Source organism: Tursiops truncatus, chromosome 7, assembly GCF_011762595.2.
Source record: "Tursiops truncatus isolate mTurTru1 chromosome 7, mTurTru1.mat.Y, whole genome shotgun sequence".
In the NCBI taxonomy this organism is placed as follows: domain Eukaryota; kingdom Metazoa; phylum Chordata; class Mammalia; order Artiodactyla; family Delphinidae; genus Tursiops; species Tursiops truncatus.
In genome coordinates this window covers 7,276,876-7,295,093 of record NC_047040.1, presented here as the reverse complement: position 1 = coordinate 7,295,093, position 18,218 = coordinate 7,276,876, and the positions used below count along the sequence as shown (strand labels likewise).

The window sequence follows — 18,218 nt, the reverse complement described above, 5'->3', positions numbered from 1 at the left end:
CAACAAGTACTATCAATTGTTTTCCTTAAAGTGACAGTCTTGTTTCATTCATTTTTGAAAAAAAGGTCTGCTATATACCCAGGTCTGGATAATTTAATTTGTGTGTCAGCTCTTTCAAATCAATATGATGTTTCATGAGCAGAAGCAGTTAGCTGTCACATAAATGCTTTTCTTTGAGACTTTGGTGTGCAGCTGAAGTGCTTTATGTGTACTTCTCATTTCATCACGTTAAGAATATTAGAAAGCTGTGTACACAGGGACCAGGATTAATAAAAATTAATAGTTTTTACTGCTTTATAAAGGGCATTGTTAAGTAAACCTGGCTTTTTTTCCTCTCGTGAATATATGGCACATGGCAGTGAAGACTACTGTAGTTTGGTGCCATTAATTTGAATGGTGCTAAGGTGCCGGCAGTTTTACCCATGATTAGTGCAGTGCCAACATAGTGAAAAATGCAAAGAATATCTTAGTATTAACAGTTTTGCCATCTTGGATATCTTGAAAGTGTTTTGGGGAATTGCTGCTCTGGGGAGTGGAACATTTTTCAGTATTACATTTATATATATTGATATTACGTTGACTTTTTAAAAAGAGTTTTCAAAAAAAAAAGGAGTTGTTTGAAATAGAAACTGGAATAAACATATCATTGAGGATTTTTAGATTTCAGTGAGGGTTTTTAATTCTGGGTAGATACAAATTTATTCATAAGTTGCAATCAGTTATAAAATACTCTTCTAAAATGGTCCCATACTTCCCTGGTGGCACAGTGGTTGAGAGTCCGCCTGCCGATGCAGGGGACACGGGTTCGTGCCCCGGTCCGGGAAGATCCCACATGCCGCGGAGCGGCTGGGCCCGTGAGCCATGGCCGCTGAGCCTGCGCGTCCGGAGCCTATGCGTACAGCAGAAAAAAAAAAAAAAAAAAAAAAAAAAAAAAAAAAAAATAAAATGGTCCCATAAAAATAGTCTTCTGCACCAGCGCTGTCCCACAGAATTTTCTGCTGTGATGGAAATGTTCTATAAATCTGCACTGTCAAATACTGCAGCCACTAGCCACATGTGACTGTGGAGCACTTGACGTGTGGTTAGTGTGACTGAGGGAATCGCATTTTTTAAAATGTAAAAAACCTTTACTTTTTTATTACAACTCAAGTCCTCTTATTTTTACAGGTTTTATTTTTAAGAACAGTTTTAGATTCACAGAGAAATTGAGAAGATAGTACAGAGAGCTCCCATGTATACCACACCCAGGTTTTGTATTGTTAACGTCCTATGTTACTGTTGTCCATTTGTTACAATTAGTTAGCCAGTATTGCTTATTAACTAAGTCCATAGTTTATTCAGATTTCCTTAGTTTTCCTGAGTTTATTTTTCTATGTCAGGATCCCATCCAGGACATCCCATTACATTTAGTCAGTTATCCATAGGCTCCTCTTGGCTGTGATAGTTTCTCAGACTTCTTTGTGTTTAACAATCTTGACAGTTTTGAGGAGTATTGATTAAGCGTTCTGTAGAATGCCTCCCTGTTGGAATTTGTGTGATTTTTTTCTCCTGGTTATGGGTCATGGGTTTTTGGGAGGAAGACCACAGAGGCAAAGTGCCATTTTCATCACATCATATCAAGAGCATATACTGATTTATAACTGTTAATATTGATTGATTATCACTGTTAACATTAACTTTGATACTTGGTTGACTTTCATACTTTGTCAGGTTTGTCCACTGTAAAGTTACTCTCTTCCCTCCCCCACAAGGAACTAGATTTTAAATTTTAATTAATTTAACTTGATATAGACCCATACGGTTAATGGGTACTATGTAAGATGGCACAGTTCTAGAGAGTGTTTCTCAGTTTTAAATATTATCCAAAACTTTATTTAACATCAATTTTAATAGATTTAAAGAAAGGCAGTTTAACATAAAAGAAATATAAAATGTTAGTCTTGAAATGCATTGCTTTTTGAGGGAGGCAGTCTGCTTTTAGTAAGCTTAGTCTTTTTAAAAATTAACTTTCTGAGGTTTAATTTATATACAATAAAATACCTTCATTTTAAGTATACTTGTATTAAGTGTACATCTTGATGAGTTTTGACAAGTGTATATACTTATGGGACCAAAACCACAGTCAAGATAGGTAACATTTTCATCACTCCCAGAACTTTCCTCCTTCTTTTTTGCAGTCATTTCCCCTCTCCCACCACTGATTTGTTTTCTGTGACTATAGATAATTTTGCCTCTTCTACAATTTTATATAAATGGAATTATTCAGTATGTATTCTTTTTGGGTCTGGCTTCTTTTGCTCAGCGTAATATTTGTGATACATCCATGTTGCGGCATGTATCAGTAATTAGGTGTGTTTATTGATGAGGATATTCCAAGGTATGGTCATTATAATGGTGTTTATCCATTTATCTTGCTTTGTGGCTGTTAGGAATAAAGTTGACCTTAGTTTCATGGCAATGGGTAGTGATTCAGACTGTTTTGGATTGCAGTGTTTATTTCAACACTGTAAATTAGGAATTTAAATTCTTTTTAGGATGAGGAGAAAAGCCAACAGAGCATCTATAATTTTTTTGAAGATATTCCATGAAAAGGATAATTAACATAGAAATAAATAGTATTTTGCAAAGTTTCATATAAAAATGTGCGATCCAGAGAGATATAGACAATTCTGGCTTCCTGGGGTGTGAGGGGAGTTCTTTTTTTTTTTTTTTTTTTGCGGTACGTGGGCCTCTCACTGTTGTGACCTCTCCTGTTGCGGAGCACAGGCTCCAGACGCACAGGCCCAGCGGCCATGGCTCACAGGCCCAGCCACTCCGTGGCATGTGGGATCTTCCCAGACCAGGGCACGAACCCATGTCCCCTGCATCGGCAGGTGGACTCTCAACCACTGCGCCACCAGGGAAGTCCTGTCAGTTCTTTAAGATAAATGTTTAGTAATAAAGTGAATAATGGAAGCCTGATTTTGTTCCATGAAGTTTTATCATTAGTAGATATGTTAACAGATCGTATTTTAAAAATTATTTTTAAAAGTTTGCATGTTTAAAAATGAAGACATCTGGTATTGTCATACAGATGGGTGCAGAAGGAAAATGTGTTTTCTGCTATAATAGATGGGAGGAGAATTTCCTTTTATTTTTGTACCTTAAAATTGTTTTTTTAAACCGGGTTAACGTTCCAAAGAAGTTAACTTTCTTTGACATTTATGTTTGGGCTGTAAAAATATTTCAAACGGGAGGTCTTGTGGATGTTAAGATACACATTGTTGTTAAAGTAATTGAAGAATATTACTGCAAATTATGGAAATAGAAAAAAATCATTAATCCCACCTCATGAACATTTCTTTATTTTTATGTTCTCTTTGTCTATTTATGACATAGTTGGCCCTCTGTATCCACGGGTTCCATATTCTTGGATGTGGAAGGCTGAGTGTAAAGGATTTGAGCATCCCTGGATTTTGGTATCCACAGAGGGTCTTGGAACCAGTCCCCCTCGGGTACCAAGGGTTGACTGTATGTATAATTATACTTTTGTGTGCAGACATTATTATACCTGTAGTCTGTTGAGTGAATGTGCTGTTTTTACAAGATTGCTTACTGTCTTATACAATTATAAGTGATGTGCTATATGTGGTTCCCCTCTCATGGTTGGACCTTTTCTTTTCATTGTTTCACTTAGCCTTTTTCTGAAGTTTGAAAAAAATGCATGGAGACCTACATATTTTAGCCTAGTGACTGAGTCTTGGTTCATTTGAATGTGGACTTGTTTATGGTCTTAAAAGAGTCGACAGATATACAGATTATTTTATCAAGATAGTGGTACAAAAATTTTTTAATGACAGAAATTTAAGTAGGGAGTGAATTTAATATTTGTTATCAGAAGATTTGCATTTAAAATAGTTTTGTTTCATGTCTATTAAAATATTTTTAATCGTACTTGGTTTTTTTCCCTCTAGCTAAATTATTTATGGTTTATTTTAACCTTTTTAAAATTGAGGTATAAGATATAGTAAATATGGGCACAAATCTGAAGTGTATAGTTGGAAATTTCTTTTTAAAAGATTTATTATTTATTTATTTAATTTATTTTTGGCTGCATCAGATCTTAGTTGCGGTGTGCGGGATCTTCGTTGTGACACGTGGGCTTCTCTCTAGTTGTGGCGTGCGGGTTTTCTCTTCTCTAGTTGTAGTGAGTGGGTTCCAGGGCACGTGGGCTCTGTAGTTTGCAGTGTGCGAGCTCAGTAGTTGTGGCATGTGGGCTTAGTTGCCCTGCAGCACGTGGGATCTTAGTTCCCTGACCAGGGATCGAACCCGCGTCCCTGCATTGTAAGGCACATTCTTTACCACTGGACCACCAGGTAAGTCCTTGGAAAATTTTTTACATGTGCATATAGTTCTGTAGTCACCACCTAAATCAAGATAGTGAGCATTTCTAGCACCCCAAAAGATTCCGTTGTCTTCTTCCCAGTAAGTAGTCCCTACTTCCATGGTGAGCAGTGTTCTGACATCTGTCAAAATTGATTATTTTGCCTGTTGAACATTATAGGAATCATATAGTATATATTCTTTGGTGACTGGCTTCTTTTGCTGGATACAATGTCTGAGATTCATGTAATATTGTTGCAGTTATCAGTAGTTGGTTCTTTTCTTTTTTGTTGGTGAGTATTTTGTTGTGTAAATATACTACAATTAAAAAAATTTATTTTGAGATAATTTCAAACTTACAGAAAAGTTGCAAAAAATTACTTAGACTTTCCATATGCCCTTCACCCAGTTTGGTCACCAGTTCTTTTTTTTGTTTGTTTTTTGTCTTTTTGTGGTATGCGGGCCTCTCACTGCTGTGGCTTCTCCCGCCATGGAGCACAGGCTCCGGATGTGCAGGCCCAGCAGCCATGGCCCACGGGCCCAGCCGCTCCGCGGCATGCGGGATCCTCCCGGACCGGGGCACGAACCCCCGTCCCCTGCATCGGCAGGCAGACTCTCAACCACTGCGCCACCAGGGAAGCCCACTAGTTTTTTTTTTTGGTCGCGCGGCATGCTGGGTCTTAGTTCCCCGTCCAGGGATTGAACCTGTGCCCCCTAAAGTGGAAGCACAGAGTCCTAAGCACTGGGCCGCCAGGGAATTCCCTGGTCACCAGTTTTTAACATTTCCTTGTATTTACTTTATCTTTCATTTTCTTTTTTCTTTCTCCTTATATGCAATATGTATGTATATAATTTTTGATACAATTTTAAATTTATGTAATTTTTTTGTGTTCCATTTGAGAGTTCATTACAGACCTCATGCTCCTTTTCCTCTAAATATTTTAGTGTTACCTTGTAAGAATAAGAACATTCTTGTACATAATCACAGTAAAAATTTCAGAATCATAAAAAAGTAACATTGATACAGTACCATTGTCTAATCCATAGCTCCTATTCAAATTATTCTATTTGTCTCTTTAATGTGTCTTATAGCATATTTTTTGCTGGTTCAGGATGGAGTTAAGCATCATACTTGCACTTAGTTTTTATATCTCTGTAGTCTCCCTTAATCTGGGATGGTTCTTCAGCGTTTGTCTTTTATGACATTGGTATTTTTGGTGACTGTGGTTGATTGATTTTATGTCTGTCCATTTGGGCTTATCTGATTTTTTTTCAAGATTAATTTCAGTTTATGCATTATTGTTAGGAATATAACATAAGTGATGCCGTGTTCTCCTTAGTGTATTACATCAGGAAACACATGGTGTCAGTTTGTCTCATTATTAATGATGTTACCTAACTCAGTAGTAGCCAGATGGAAGAGATGCATAGGGCAAGGTATGTGGGAAGGGATGCAGAGCTTCACAGCTCTTTGGTGTGCCATCGTTTCCACACCTTCACCAACCTTGAAGCTCTCCTGTATTTGTTTATTCATTCATCTGTTGATGGACATTTGTGTTGATAAACATAATAGACAAATGTCAGGTTTTGGTAGTTATGAATAAAACTACTATGAATATCTTATACTCTTCTCTTAGTAGAAATTTTCCTTGCATGTATGTCTAGCAGTGGATTGTGCGATCGCTGGATAGGTGTATGTTTAGATGTAATAGATATTACCAAAGTCGTTGAACTAATTTGCAGGAGTGGAGTTATCAATTTTGTGTTATCTTTTTGTTGTTGTTGCGGGGCTGTGCTGCACCCCACGGCTTGTGGGATCTTAGTTCCCCAACCAGGGATTGAACCCTCGTCCTCAACAGTGAAAGAGCAGGGTCCTGACCCCTGGACCGCCAGGGAATTCCCCAGTTTTGTGTTACCTTAATCCAGATTTGGCTAAGACAAAAATGGCTGTTTGTTGGAATGGGCACAGAACTATTTATTTGGTACATGTGAAGAGTGCTAGAGGAGTAGCTCTTTTTTCCGCTTTTGGGAAAATAGAGGTTGGGAAGGTGGAGGCAGATTCAGGTTCCTTGGTGTTCATTCTGTGTTAGTCTTTTTTTTTTTTTTTTTTTTTTTTGCGGTACGCGGGCCTCTCACTGCTGTGGCCTCTCCCGCCGCGGAGCACAGGCTCCGGACGCACAGGCCCAGCGGCCATGGCTCACGGGCCCAGCGCTCCACGGCATGTGGGATCCTCCCGGACTGGGGCATGAACCCGTGTCCCCTGCATCGGCAGGCGGACCCTCAACCACTGCGCCATTAGGGAAGCCCTCTGTGTTAGTCTTTTGACAGACCACATGCGTGGTACCGGTTGGACTTCATTCCAGGTTTGCCATAGTTTTTTTCTGGGTAATTTTTACATACCCATGTAAGGGAGATTTGCAGTAGTAGTTACTGTTTATAAGAAAGATTCAGGGGGTTTTCAAAGGAGTATGTGTTTTGAATTGTTAGTATAATAGTGGTAGCTAATCAGTATATCAAGACTTCTCCTGGGAAGCAATATCGGGAACACTTTCAGAGTAAAACTTTCATAATTAGCCATTATGCCGGATTTTGATTCTGCTTTGGCTTCTCCTGGCTGTCTTTGTCCAGACAGAACTTACTACGTAGATCCATAGCTTGCTCATGTTGATAGTGATTGCGTGTGCCCAGAAGACATCTGACTCCTCAACACAGTGCCAGGTTGTGTGAGGCCAGGGTCTCCCTTTTCTTTGTTGCAAACCCAGCAGTAAGAAAAGGCTAGGTTGGTTTCTTCTCTTTCTTCACCCTTGAACATGTACTCATGTACACACAGAGTGATAGATGAGGTCCCAAAGAGGAGCTGAGGATGTCAGGAAAACTAGAAAAATATACAGAAAAAAAGAAAAATACTTATATACTAGTAATCAGAGGTAAAATAATTGCTAGTGAGGAGTGATTTAGCTTAGTTTTTAAAAAGTTGACAAAAAGGCCAGATTAAATAAAGTTCATTGTCAGGCACAGGATGCAGTTTATTGAAGAAGACCAACTTTCTGGTATTAACTGCAGAAGAAATATATTACTTGAATTCACTTATAAGGAATTTTGAATAGTGGACAAGGTCTGAAATAGCAGGTATGTAGAAATATTCTCTCAGCTGTTTTTAAGTCAACTCTATTTAAAATTTGAGGGTAGACCTTTCTCTGAGGTCCTTATCCTTAGAATTGGAGTAGCCAAAGGAGAATAGAGGCCAAAATAGGGAGGTTGAGAGTGTTATTACCTCTCCATGTGTTAAACTATTCAAAGTATGTTTTTCAGTGATGTTAAGGTAACTGAAGCCCATCTTGCCCTGATAATTTTACCTTCCCTTTATCCCTCTTAGGTTATCAGTACTGTTTTCCTGCACAGTGGTAGGTGAATCAGCAGACAGCATCAGGATCTTCATCCTCTTCCATTCACATGCCTGTTCTGTTTCTTTACTCAGATGACCATTCAGCCTGAAATGCTCCTGTTGTCTCTATGTAATTATTAATATCTCTTTCACACAGACATTTTCTAGCTTAGATGATAGATTAGGTATAGTCACTTTAGCCATTGTTTCTCCTCCTTTTTGCAAAATCTCTTTTCCTCTGAAGTTCATGCTGTCTGACAATACAACTATCTGTTCCCCTCGTTATCAGATATAGACCCTGGGGCATCATCCTTCATTTTCTTCTTTATTCTCTCTGCCATTATCTGGAAGTTACTTCAGAGTCCATAGGATGACTGATCCAATCTTCCCAGGCTCCTGGTTCCTTGACTTACCTCCATCTCTAATTTGTCTAGTGCTTTCATTTTTATTCCTGCTATACTTGCTTTTTGACATTACCAACATCTCAAATTTGTAAACTATCTTCTGTTTTTACTTCCTTCCTCACTGTGCTTCAATCACACTTTTGCCAGCATCCTCCACTTTGCCCTCTTTTTCTTCCGTTTACTGTGTTGACAAAATCCTAACCCAGGTTCAGTCCTGTTGTCAGCTCTCTCTGCCCTCTACTCAGGCTGCTGAGTTGGAGAAAGAAGCCCACAACCATGCAGATAGGTGCCATCTCCATCTTGATTGGGCCTTCAGAACTAGTGTAGCTAGCTGTAGTGTGGTGTCCTGGATTAGATCCTGGAACAGAACAAGGACATTGTTGGAAAAACTGGTTAAATCCGAGTTTAGTTACTAGTGGTGTACCACTGTTGGTGTCTTAGTTTTGACAAATGTACTGTGGTAATGTAAGTTGTTTATATTAGGGGAAACTGAGGGAACTTTCTGTAATGTCTTTGTAACATTTCTATAAATCCATAATTATTCCTAAATAAAGTTTATTTTTTTAAAAAACAATACTATTGTAGATCACAGCAGCTAACTTTTCTTCATTCTTCTCAAACCTTACCCTGTCATCTACTCTGTCATTTGCCTACTGCTTTGAGAAAATTGAGGCCATCAATGTGAATTCCCCACAGCTTACTCTTGCTCCCCACCTCCCCAAAGAAAACCCCACAAAAATAAATTTGCACGTATCTTAAGTCATTTGGACATACTTTGCTCTTGTCACAAATGGATAGGGATAGTTTTTTTCTCCATTTGTTCTCTGAAGCCCCATCCACCCTGCCTTCTCAGAGCTTCATTTCTATCATATTTTTATTAAATTGTTTCTTTACTTTTTAATTCTATTAGTACTTTTCCATTAGGATATTTCCATCTAAAATAAAAAGGGAAATTTTCTTTCTACTCTGCTTCATTTCTCTTCACCTTTTCGCAGCTAAGATTCTAGAAGAAGTTGACTGCATTTGTAGTCTTCCTTTCCTCACCTCCCAACCACTGAAGTCTGGCTCTGTCCCTCACCACACTTCTATAACTGTACTCTTAAGTCAACAATGACTTCACTGTGGGAGTTAATGAAGATTTTTCAGTCTTTCTCTTTTTTGACTTCAATATTTGAAACTTCTGAATTTGTCCAATTGTTTTCTTTGCCAGTGCTATCTTTGTTAACACAAATTAGTAACTTACTAGGAAAAGAATTACTCATAATTCCACCATTCAGAATATGAACATCTGTGGGCATATCTATATGTACCCACTAAGAATGTATTTTAAAATGTGTTTAATATAATTATATTCTCTGTATTCTATAACCTGTCTTGAACACTTAACATATTGTTGACATTTTTTCATGTTAGTGAATATACTTACTAATCATTACTGCTCTCTCTTCTCTACTGGTATGTAGATACATACAATCTGTTGGATTTATAACGCCCCTCCTTTCTCTTTAGCTCTTACTGATTCATTCTCTTCCTGGCATCCTGAATGATCTTTCTACAGTGCACATTTCATCCTGGACACTTTCTTGCGTAAATCTTTTCATAGCCTTTCATTGCTCTTGAGATATAAAATACAAAGACTTCTGTGATATGACCATTGCTTTACCAAACTTCACTTTAGTTTTTAGCCTTATTGAGCAAATGGATAATCTCCCCAAAAAGAACCTAGCTTTTTCTCCTTTCTGCTTCAGGTAAAGTGAATGTGGAGAAAGCTAGAGTCAGTGAATTTGATTTTAGGTGAAAGGTTAGGGCTAGGGATACCTAACTACATGGTCTTTTTTTTCCTTCCCGTATCCTCCTGCACAGTGTTTGCAGAGGCTTTGTTCTTGTCTCTTGAGCTTGTCCCTTCTTGATTCCTACTTTGGGATAGTTTCATTGAATTTTTGGTTTCAATTCTGTAGATTTACTTCCAAATCTATGTCTCTTATCCTGACTCTATACTGGAGTTTCAGGTGTATGTATATTATGGTCTTTTGGATGGCTCCTCAGGCACCTCACATTCATTTTGTCCAAAACGGTGTGTCCTTCCTCCCAAATTTGATTCTTTTCCGTCTTCTCTTTCCTTTAAAGCTTTTCTATACAGATTCAAAAAGTACCCCACTGCCAGTATTGCATGCTATAGATTCCATTCCATTTCTGCACCCTTTGTTTAGATTTTCCTTCTTCTACTTTGGGAAATATTTTATGGAGTGTTTATTTGAATGGATCCTTGGTTTTGTATAAGCCACTGTAAAGGAGGGAGGGTGAGCCTTCTGGGGTAAGGGAATGGCATGAGCCAGAACCACAGAAGAAGAATGCAGTAGAGAAGTAGAAAGTTATCATCTGGCTTTGAGTTTGGAGGTGAAACAGTGGGAGATTGAGTTGAGAAGGTGCAGATTGTTAGATTGATGGGAAGCTGAAAATATGAGGATTTTTGACCATACACAGTAGGTTTAGTGACTGTTATAAAGAAGGGTAGGCATGACCAGAGCAGTGCTTTAGAAAGATTGATCTTATTGGATGTAATCAGAGGCTGAGTCAGGGAAGCAGATTAGAATTTTATTGTAATAATCCAGACATGAGTTAACAGATGTTTGGCTATAATGAAAGCAGAATGCAGAAGGAATCTTGAAGGAGGAATTGACCAAATTTCAGGCAAAATGATTGGATATGAGGGATAGAGAAGAGGAATGAATTTCTGATGACTAGGCTTTTGAACCTGGCTGATCAGTGGATGGTGAAAACAGTGGTGCCTTGATCAGTTGTTGTTAGATGGATATCTGGGAGGAGCAGGCTGCTGGAAAGCCACGTAGGTCATGGGAGAAAAAAGTCAAATATGTAATTCACAGCAGGGATGGGGGGCAGTTCAGAAATTTGTGGAAGAATTTTTGGTTGCTCTTGCTATGACAGCACCTCCACTGCATGTTCTATGTTAGATCCCCCATGATTCAGCAGGCAGAGTTCTACCCGAAGTGTCGGTAGAGAACGCCATTGTAAGTAAGACTCAAGACAGTATCTACACAGAATTTATAGTTAAATAAACAATGGGTACGCTGAGGGAAGTTAGAAAAGGAGAGAAGCTTTTGGGGAATGGTGACTAAATAGGAAGGAAGTGAAGATAGGAAAAATATATCAGTATATTGCTGGCCGTGGAGGAAAAGGAAGGAAGTTGTTTCAAGAAAATGCAGTCTAAAGAGGCAGAAGAGCATGGTGGGAGCACAGCCTCCAGAGTCTGGCTCAAATCCTGATTTGCTATAAAAATTCAGACCTGTTTTCTAATTGGTCACAAGTCTGCGGGGGGTTTGAATTGACAACATTGAGCTTGGTGGGGTTTAAGTGACGGCAAAGCCTATGCTAATTTTGATACCTCACTGCATCCTTAGAAAGGGCAATTGAGAAATAAGTCCCACTTTCCATTCCAAATAATTTATAATTCAAAGACATCGTGTAAGACAATCCCTCCAGTACATATAAATAAATACATTAGAACTGGGCTCATTTAAATTGATTTGGAAGGAGCAATCTGGGGTGGGGAATTCAGGATTAGAAGTTACAGTACTTCAAATGTTTAGATTTCTTCAGTCATAGCTTTTAGATTTCCTGCTTTAATTCATAAAGGAGAATGAGCAGAACACCATTCTGAGTAACGTAGGTCTCTTTAGTTGATAATTAAATTGCTTGGATTATTATTCTAGGTTCTTAAAAGTTCTCCAGAAAACTCTTACCATAGGAAGTAGTAAATGGTGGTTAGGCTCCCAGCTCAAGGCATTAAAAAAACTTCTGAGCTTTTAATGTTTTTGCTGTACGGTATTTTGTCTCTACCTAAAGGTTTATAGGTGGAATGAGTGATAAAGGTTTCCTTGCTCGATGTTCTTTAGGTGCTGCCTGCATCCAGGGCTTCTGTAACTCAAGACCACTGCCTGCACAACACAACTCTAGGGGCTCCATTTGCATCCTTTGTGGTAATGGCGCCCCTGGAGTTTGTATTTCCATGACCTGTGTAGCCTTGTAGTAATTAAAAGGGGAAAAGAATATTAAATCTCTAAGAATGATTTTAGTATTTTCACAAATATCACAAATAATTCAGTTTTTAATTGAGATTCACTTGCTTTATAAATGCAGTCTGGTTCAAATCTGGACCTGCTTTATTAATTCAGAGCTGTTTTCCAGTGGTCAAAGTCCAAAGTCCATAGGGGTTTGAATATAAAACATTTGGCTATGTGGAGTTTAAAATGGTGGTTAAAAACACTCCTTCAGGATGTTTCGTGTTACAATAAAATCTTATAGTTGTAGTCTCTACAGGTCTGCTTGTTAGCCAAGTAGGTCCACGTACTTTTTTAAAGCACACTGAATTGATTTATGCTAAATAAGTTTACACAGCTGATTTTTAAGCAGGATACTTGTCCTAATCTACAGTGGGCACCTTACCTGACTTATCACTACTTTGACAAGTGATTTCATTTGGGATGTACCATAATTTAATTGAATCTAACATGCATCAGTTGTGAGCTTCTTCGTTTTATATATTACTAAGAAAGAAATCATACTGCCAAGTAAACGCTGGCACAGTTTTTTAATTACTTAGACTTTTTATTTTACATTTTGAAAAAGAATTCTTTTAAACTTATTTAGCAAATAAGGCTAATAGATTTTTATTATATAGTATTTATTTTGTGCATATATAAAAAGGAAAATAAAAGTGAAATAAATTGATTAAGATATTCTTCAGCTTTCTACACATTAAGTCTGACTCTTCTAACTTGTGAAAAACTTAGGACTGTAGAAGTCTCCTTCTTCTTCCCTCTCCCCACCCGTGTAGTGTCATGTCATTAAGGGTGTTGGCGATGAAGCATTTCTTAAGAGAGTGCTCCATTATTCTCTCATTGATTTAAAATTCAGTGATTTGGTGCTTGTGAAGTTCTTAAAAGCAGTCTGAACGGTTTAATTTTTCCTCTAAATACTTCAGGGCTGCTGCATGTGGCCACATGGATTGTGCAGTGTCAAGTCTCACTAGCAAACCACAACAAGCTTATCTTCATGTGGTTTTTTTTCCTTTCTCAGGTTCTGCAAAGCACTTGCAATCATTCCTCCAGTGATGAAGAGTTACTTCACTAATATCCTATTGCTGTATTTGCTTTCTTTTCTGTTACACAGTACGTTTCAATTTAGAATCATAGCATGATCTTTTTGAAAGTGTTTTAAGCAGCACTTAAAATCGGGTACAAGGATGACGATAAGGAGCGGCTCTGACCATGTTTCACCCTTGTGCGGACAATGATGGCTGTGACCCAGCTTCCCTTGTGGGCCGGTAGCAGTTGTAGCATGGCACTGATGAAGATGCATTCCAGTTCCAGAGAGTTTGAAGTGTGAAAAACCATATGCCTTATGTTTTTTTGGAATCATCAGTATGAGGTGGGGAGGGCACTAGGTTGATCTCAGCTTGGGTCTGGTGTGCACGCTTGTCTGGCCAGGCAAAAGGTAATCAGGGTTAAGTAAGAACATGGGAATCTCCTTGGAACCCACATGGTTGACACGGGGCCAGAAATACTTTCCAGGAAGAGGGCAGATAAATAGCTGATTCTGGACGTTAGCACATTTTTACTTTGCCGTTTCTGTGTTTTAGACCAATTTCTAGTTTATTGTTTTTAGATCTTTTAAACAGCAACAATCAGGGTGATGTGATACATCTTGGACATATTAATAGTATGTTACAATGTTTACAGTATTTTCTGTTTTCTAAACTCTCATGTCTTTTTTTTCAACTTTATTGAGATATAATTGACATAACATTGTGTTGGTTTAAGGTGTCAGATGTGTTGATTTGCTACATTTATATATTGCAAAATGATTACCACCATAGCATTAGCTAACACCTCCATCCTATCACATAATTACCATTTCATTTTTTGTGAAAAAGAAACTCTTTTTAGCAACTTAGCAACTTTCAGGTATATAATACAGTATTATTAGCAACTTTCAGGTGTACAATACAGTATTATTAGCTATAATCACCACACTGTACATTAGATTCCCCAGAACTTGTTAATCTTATAACTGGAGTTTGTACCTTTGACCAATATCTCCCCATTTCCCCCACCCCCCGCCCCTGGTAACCACCACTCTGCTCTCTGTTTCTATGAGTTTGGCTTTTTAAAGATTCCACTTATAAGTAATAAACAGTATTTGTCTTTCCCTTTCTGACTTACTTCACTTAAAGATCTGATATCTTGAAATTGCTCTTGATGGATCACTCATGAAATTGGTTAGCTTATTATTTTAACTTGATGGTCCAACGTAACTTTTAAAGAATCACTAGAGTGTAAAGGGCTAAGCAGACAGTGGGGAGACGAGAGTTGTGGCGGAAGCTGTGAGATAGGTAAGGAGAATCTTTGATACACCTCATGGTGATGGGAGAGCCATTGCAAGGGAGTAACACAAATTAAAATGTAAATCTGTTACCCTTCATTCCCTCCCCATTGCTCGAAGGCTAAAAAAAGAAATCCTTAATTTGGTCCCCAGTGCCCTGCATGGTCTTCTACCACCTATCTCACCAGCATCATCTTGTACCATGCCTCCTTTCCCCACGTAAACATAAAAAGATGGTGAATTGGGATGTAAAGGTGGATTTATTCATTTTTACTTTGCCTGCTATATTGTTATAAATAGGGATTAAGAGACCTCATTCTGGTGACTGGTTGAGAGGAGCCACAAGCAGAACACACTCCCTAACTATACTTTGTGGGCTGGAATTCTGCATTTAGTCTTGACCAACTGTATGGAGATATTTTTCTCTTTAACAGGTTTCTCCTCAAATAAAAATCTATTGTAAACATACGGAAAAGAATGGCAGCGGAAACGCAGACGCTGAACTTCGGGCCCGAATGGTGAGTTTTCAGAATCTCATCCTGTTCGATATTGGATGACTAGCACAGTAGTAGGTGTTTGTGCCCGTGTTGGGGGGTTTATAAAATGTGCATGTTTTTGAGACTTTGCTTTATGTGCCTGCTTGGAAACAGTATAGCTAGTCTAGGAATAAGTTATATTTGCTTAGTGACCGCATTTATACTTTATTAAAAAATCTTCCTGTTTTGATTGTGTAATGATAATGGATTTAAAACTCCCCCGAGTCCCACCACCCTAGTAAATTATTTGTGCTTGAGCCCTTATCTAGGTGCATATATAACTTTATATAATTGTAACATTTTTATGTGTGTATGCTTTCTGCTACAATGTTTGTTTGTGAGGGCTATTCATAGACTCATTTGAAAAAATAGTTTTTATTAAATTATTATTTGAGTTTTATTTTATTGATGGGCTAGGCAGGTGATCCAGAATTACACTGGCTATTAACATCCCATTTAGGATCGGGTTAGCATTTCCATAATAATTAATTGACCTTTGAGTCTCTTACAGATATGTTTGGACCCCGAATATGGAATTCTCATGGAATTTTGAGATCCATCACCTTGTAGTGTGACTTTTTCCCCCCTTCTTCCTTTCCCCCCAAAGTTGGTGATTGAAGATCCTCTCATCAGTGGCGTGAATAATGATAGTTGCTTTTTCCATTCAAACGTTGAACCAGAGGCAGTATATAAAATAGATAAATTGGAATAGTCTCTTAAATATTCTTGATTGTTTAGGTGGTGGTGGTTTGATAAATGATCCAGACTTCCTGTAGTGACTCCCTATTTGAGGACTCTTATTAACTTACCTTATTATATGCATTTCTTTTTATGTGTATTTCCTAAGTTTTCTTGGCCCTTATAGCTAGCATTTGGAGACTGAGGAGAAATCACTATTTGAAATTCTAAGAACTGATGCAACTTATGTACTTTGGGAGTTTATTTTGGAAATGTTGCCCTAAGTAATTCTGCACCTTTTTTAGTTCTTATTACCAAATCAGTATATACTTCTAGAAAAATTAGAAATTACAAGTAATCCAGAAGAAGATATAATCACCATAATTTCACTGTCCATGGTAACCACTGTAAATAGGTTGGTGTATCTTTCTAGGTAGTTTTGTGTATGCTTATTTGTGTAAATGTACATTTATTTTCACAAAAATGGGATCATACCGTACATTCCGTTCTGTAACCTGCATTTAAAAAAGAACCACATCAGCAATATCTTTTTTTATCAATAAATATTTCCTGTTACTTTAAATGGTTGCATCATTTATTCAACTAGTCTTCTAGATGCAGCACATACAGGCTGCTCTCAGTTCTTCATTATTATAAAAATATTGTTGATGAACATTCTTACAGCTAAAACTTCATTCACATCTTACCAGGTGGCTTTAAATTCGTATAGCCCACTTTGTAAAGCATTTTGTGTGCAGCTTCTCTGCCTTCATCTAGAATTTGTAACTGCTGCTCTTTTGTATTTACACACTCTCTTGTCTCTTTCTTTGTAAAAACATGATTAAAATTGTCAGCTAATTTAAGGTAGTTTTTTTTTTTCTTCCAGTATCCCTCTATTAAGAAATAACAATGAGAGACAGTACCAGGAATTTAGCTAAAACAAAAGGAAAAAAATGCACTCCTGGTGATGTTTTAGAATCATTACACATTTAACTTCATGCTGAATGGGTTGACAAACTACGGCCACGGGACTGTAAAGTTTTGTTGAAACACAGCCACGCTCATTTGTTTCCATAGTATCTGGCTGTTTTCACACTGGTGGCAAGGTTGAGTAGTTACAACAGAGGCCATCTGGCTCAAAAAGCTTAAATATTTACTCTCTGGCCATTTACAAAAAAAAGTTTGCTGGCCCCTGTCCTAAACCGTGGGTTCCCAAAGTCATTTCAGTGAGTCATTGACCCAGTCTATCAGTAGCGTCTTACACATCCTTTTCATCGGTACTCTGAAGTTTTGTTTGATCAGCCCAGTGTTTTACACAAAATTTGAATTGACGTAGCTTTAGCAGAGGAAAGTTACCAGTCCCATGCTTAAGCAGTAGCTTTACCTAACTGTTACCTCTGTTACCCTGCAGGCATTAGAATTTAGGAGGCTTCCCTTAGTCATCTGAAATGCTGATAAACTGAGGAGCAAAGGTCTAAGTAGGCACACTGCCTTCTTTGCACCATCTTTCAAAATTTCTTCTGGCAAAGGGAATATATGAGACCTTGAAGTAACTCAGGTAACCCTGATCTAGAAGTATGAATGGAGACTGCCGCTGTGTTTTTTCTGCATGTAACATTACATTCATTGTGAAACTTGAGGTAAGGAGCTGTGTCCAGAATAACTTGAGAATCAAAGTTTAGAGTGATTACACTGAATCTGTGTGTAACTGAACCATACAGAAACATTTAGTGATACTATATTCTTTCTACTAAGGTCATCATTTTTATAATGGTGTAAAACATAATGTTCAGTAAGTGATGTATAAAAGGAAGAGATTTATTTGACAGTAGTGAAGATGGGAGAGCATTGAAAATTGTGCTAGGGACAGACCATGAATGACCATAAGCATGGACTTTTTAAGGTAGGTCTGGAAGAATCATTAGGTCTTAGCGTATCTTTATATTTAGGATAAAGAAATGTATTACATAATTACCAAAGCAGTTTTTAAAAGAGTGAGATAGATTTAATGGAGGAGTAAATCATTTTTTAGGTATAAAACGAGTCACTTTAAAACTTTACTCAAATATTACCACCTTAGATGTTTTCTGACCACCTGTATAACAACTCCCCTTACTCCCTACCTCCCTTTTCCTGTTTAATTTTTTTCTTCATGGTCTATATCAAAATATAACATGCCAAATATTTTACTTATTTTCTTTATTATTTATATTCCATCCTCCAGCCCCCACTAGACTGTGCGCTCCTTCGAGGGCAAGTACTTTGGTCTCGATTTTGTACTGTTTGTTCATTGCTGTATCTCCAGTGCCTGGCACATAGTAGGTACTCAATAAATATTTGTTAAATGAATGAGTGAATTGTTGGAAAGGAAAGTTGTTTTTAATATTTTGCTATTGTCAGTATGTATACACATCCTTGAACAGTTCTTTTTGTGTTGCTGATTACTTCCTT

At 37.7% G+C, this 18,218-nt stretch overlaps 1 protein-coding gene across 8 annotated transcripts in view; it reads left to right on the top strand.

Annotated features, from left to right (window-relative positions):
• GIGYF2 (GRB10 interacting GYF protein 2) overlaps nt 1-18,218 on the top strand; it is a 126,600-nt gene that overhangs the window by 9,578 nt on the left and 98,804 nt on the right. For 6 of the 8 annotated variants that reach the window (XR_002174011.3, XM_019923516.3, XM_019923509.3 and 3 more), the window contains one exon: nt 14,988-15,071. Coding sequence is in view for 7 of the 8 variants with exons in the window: in XM_019923516.3 (XP_019779075.1) it covers nt 15,031-15,071 (41 nt within the window). In the remaining variant the exon portion in view is untranslated. Of the gene's footprint in view, nt 1-3,378; nt 3,511-14,987; nt 15,072-18,218 lie in introns of all 8 variants that reach the window. The other 2 variants (XM_019923512.3, XM_073807101.1) reach the window with 1 other exon arrangement.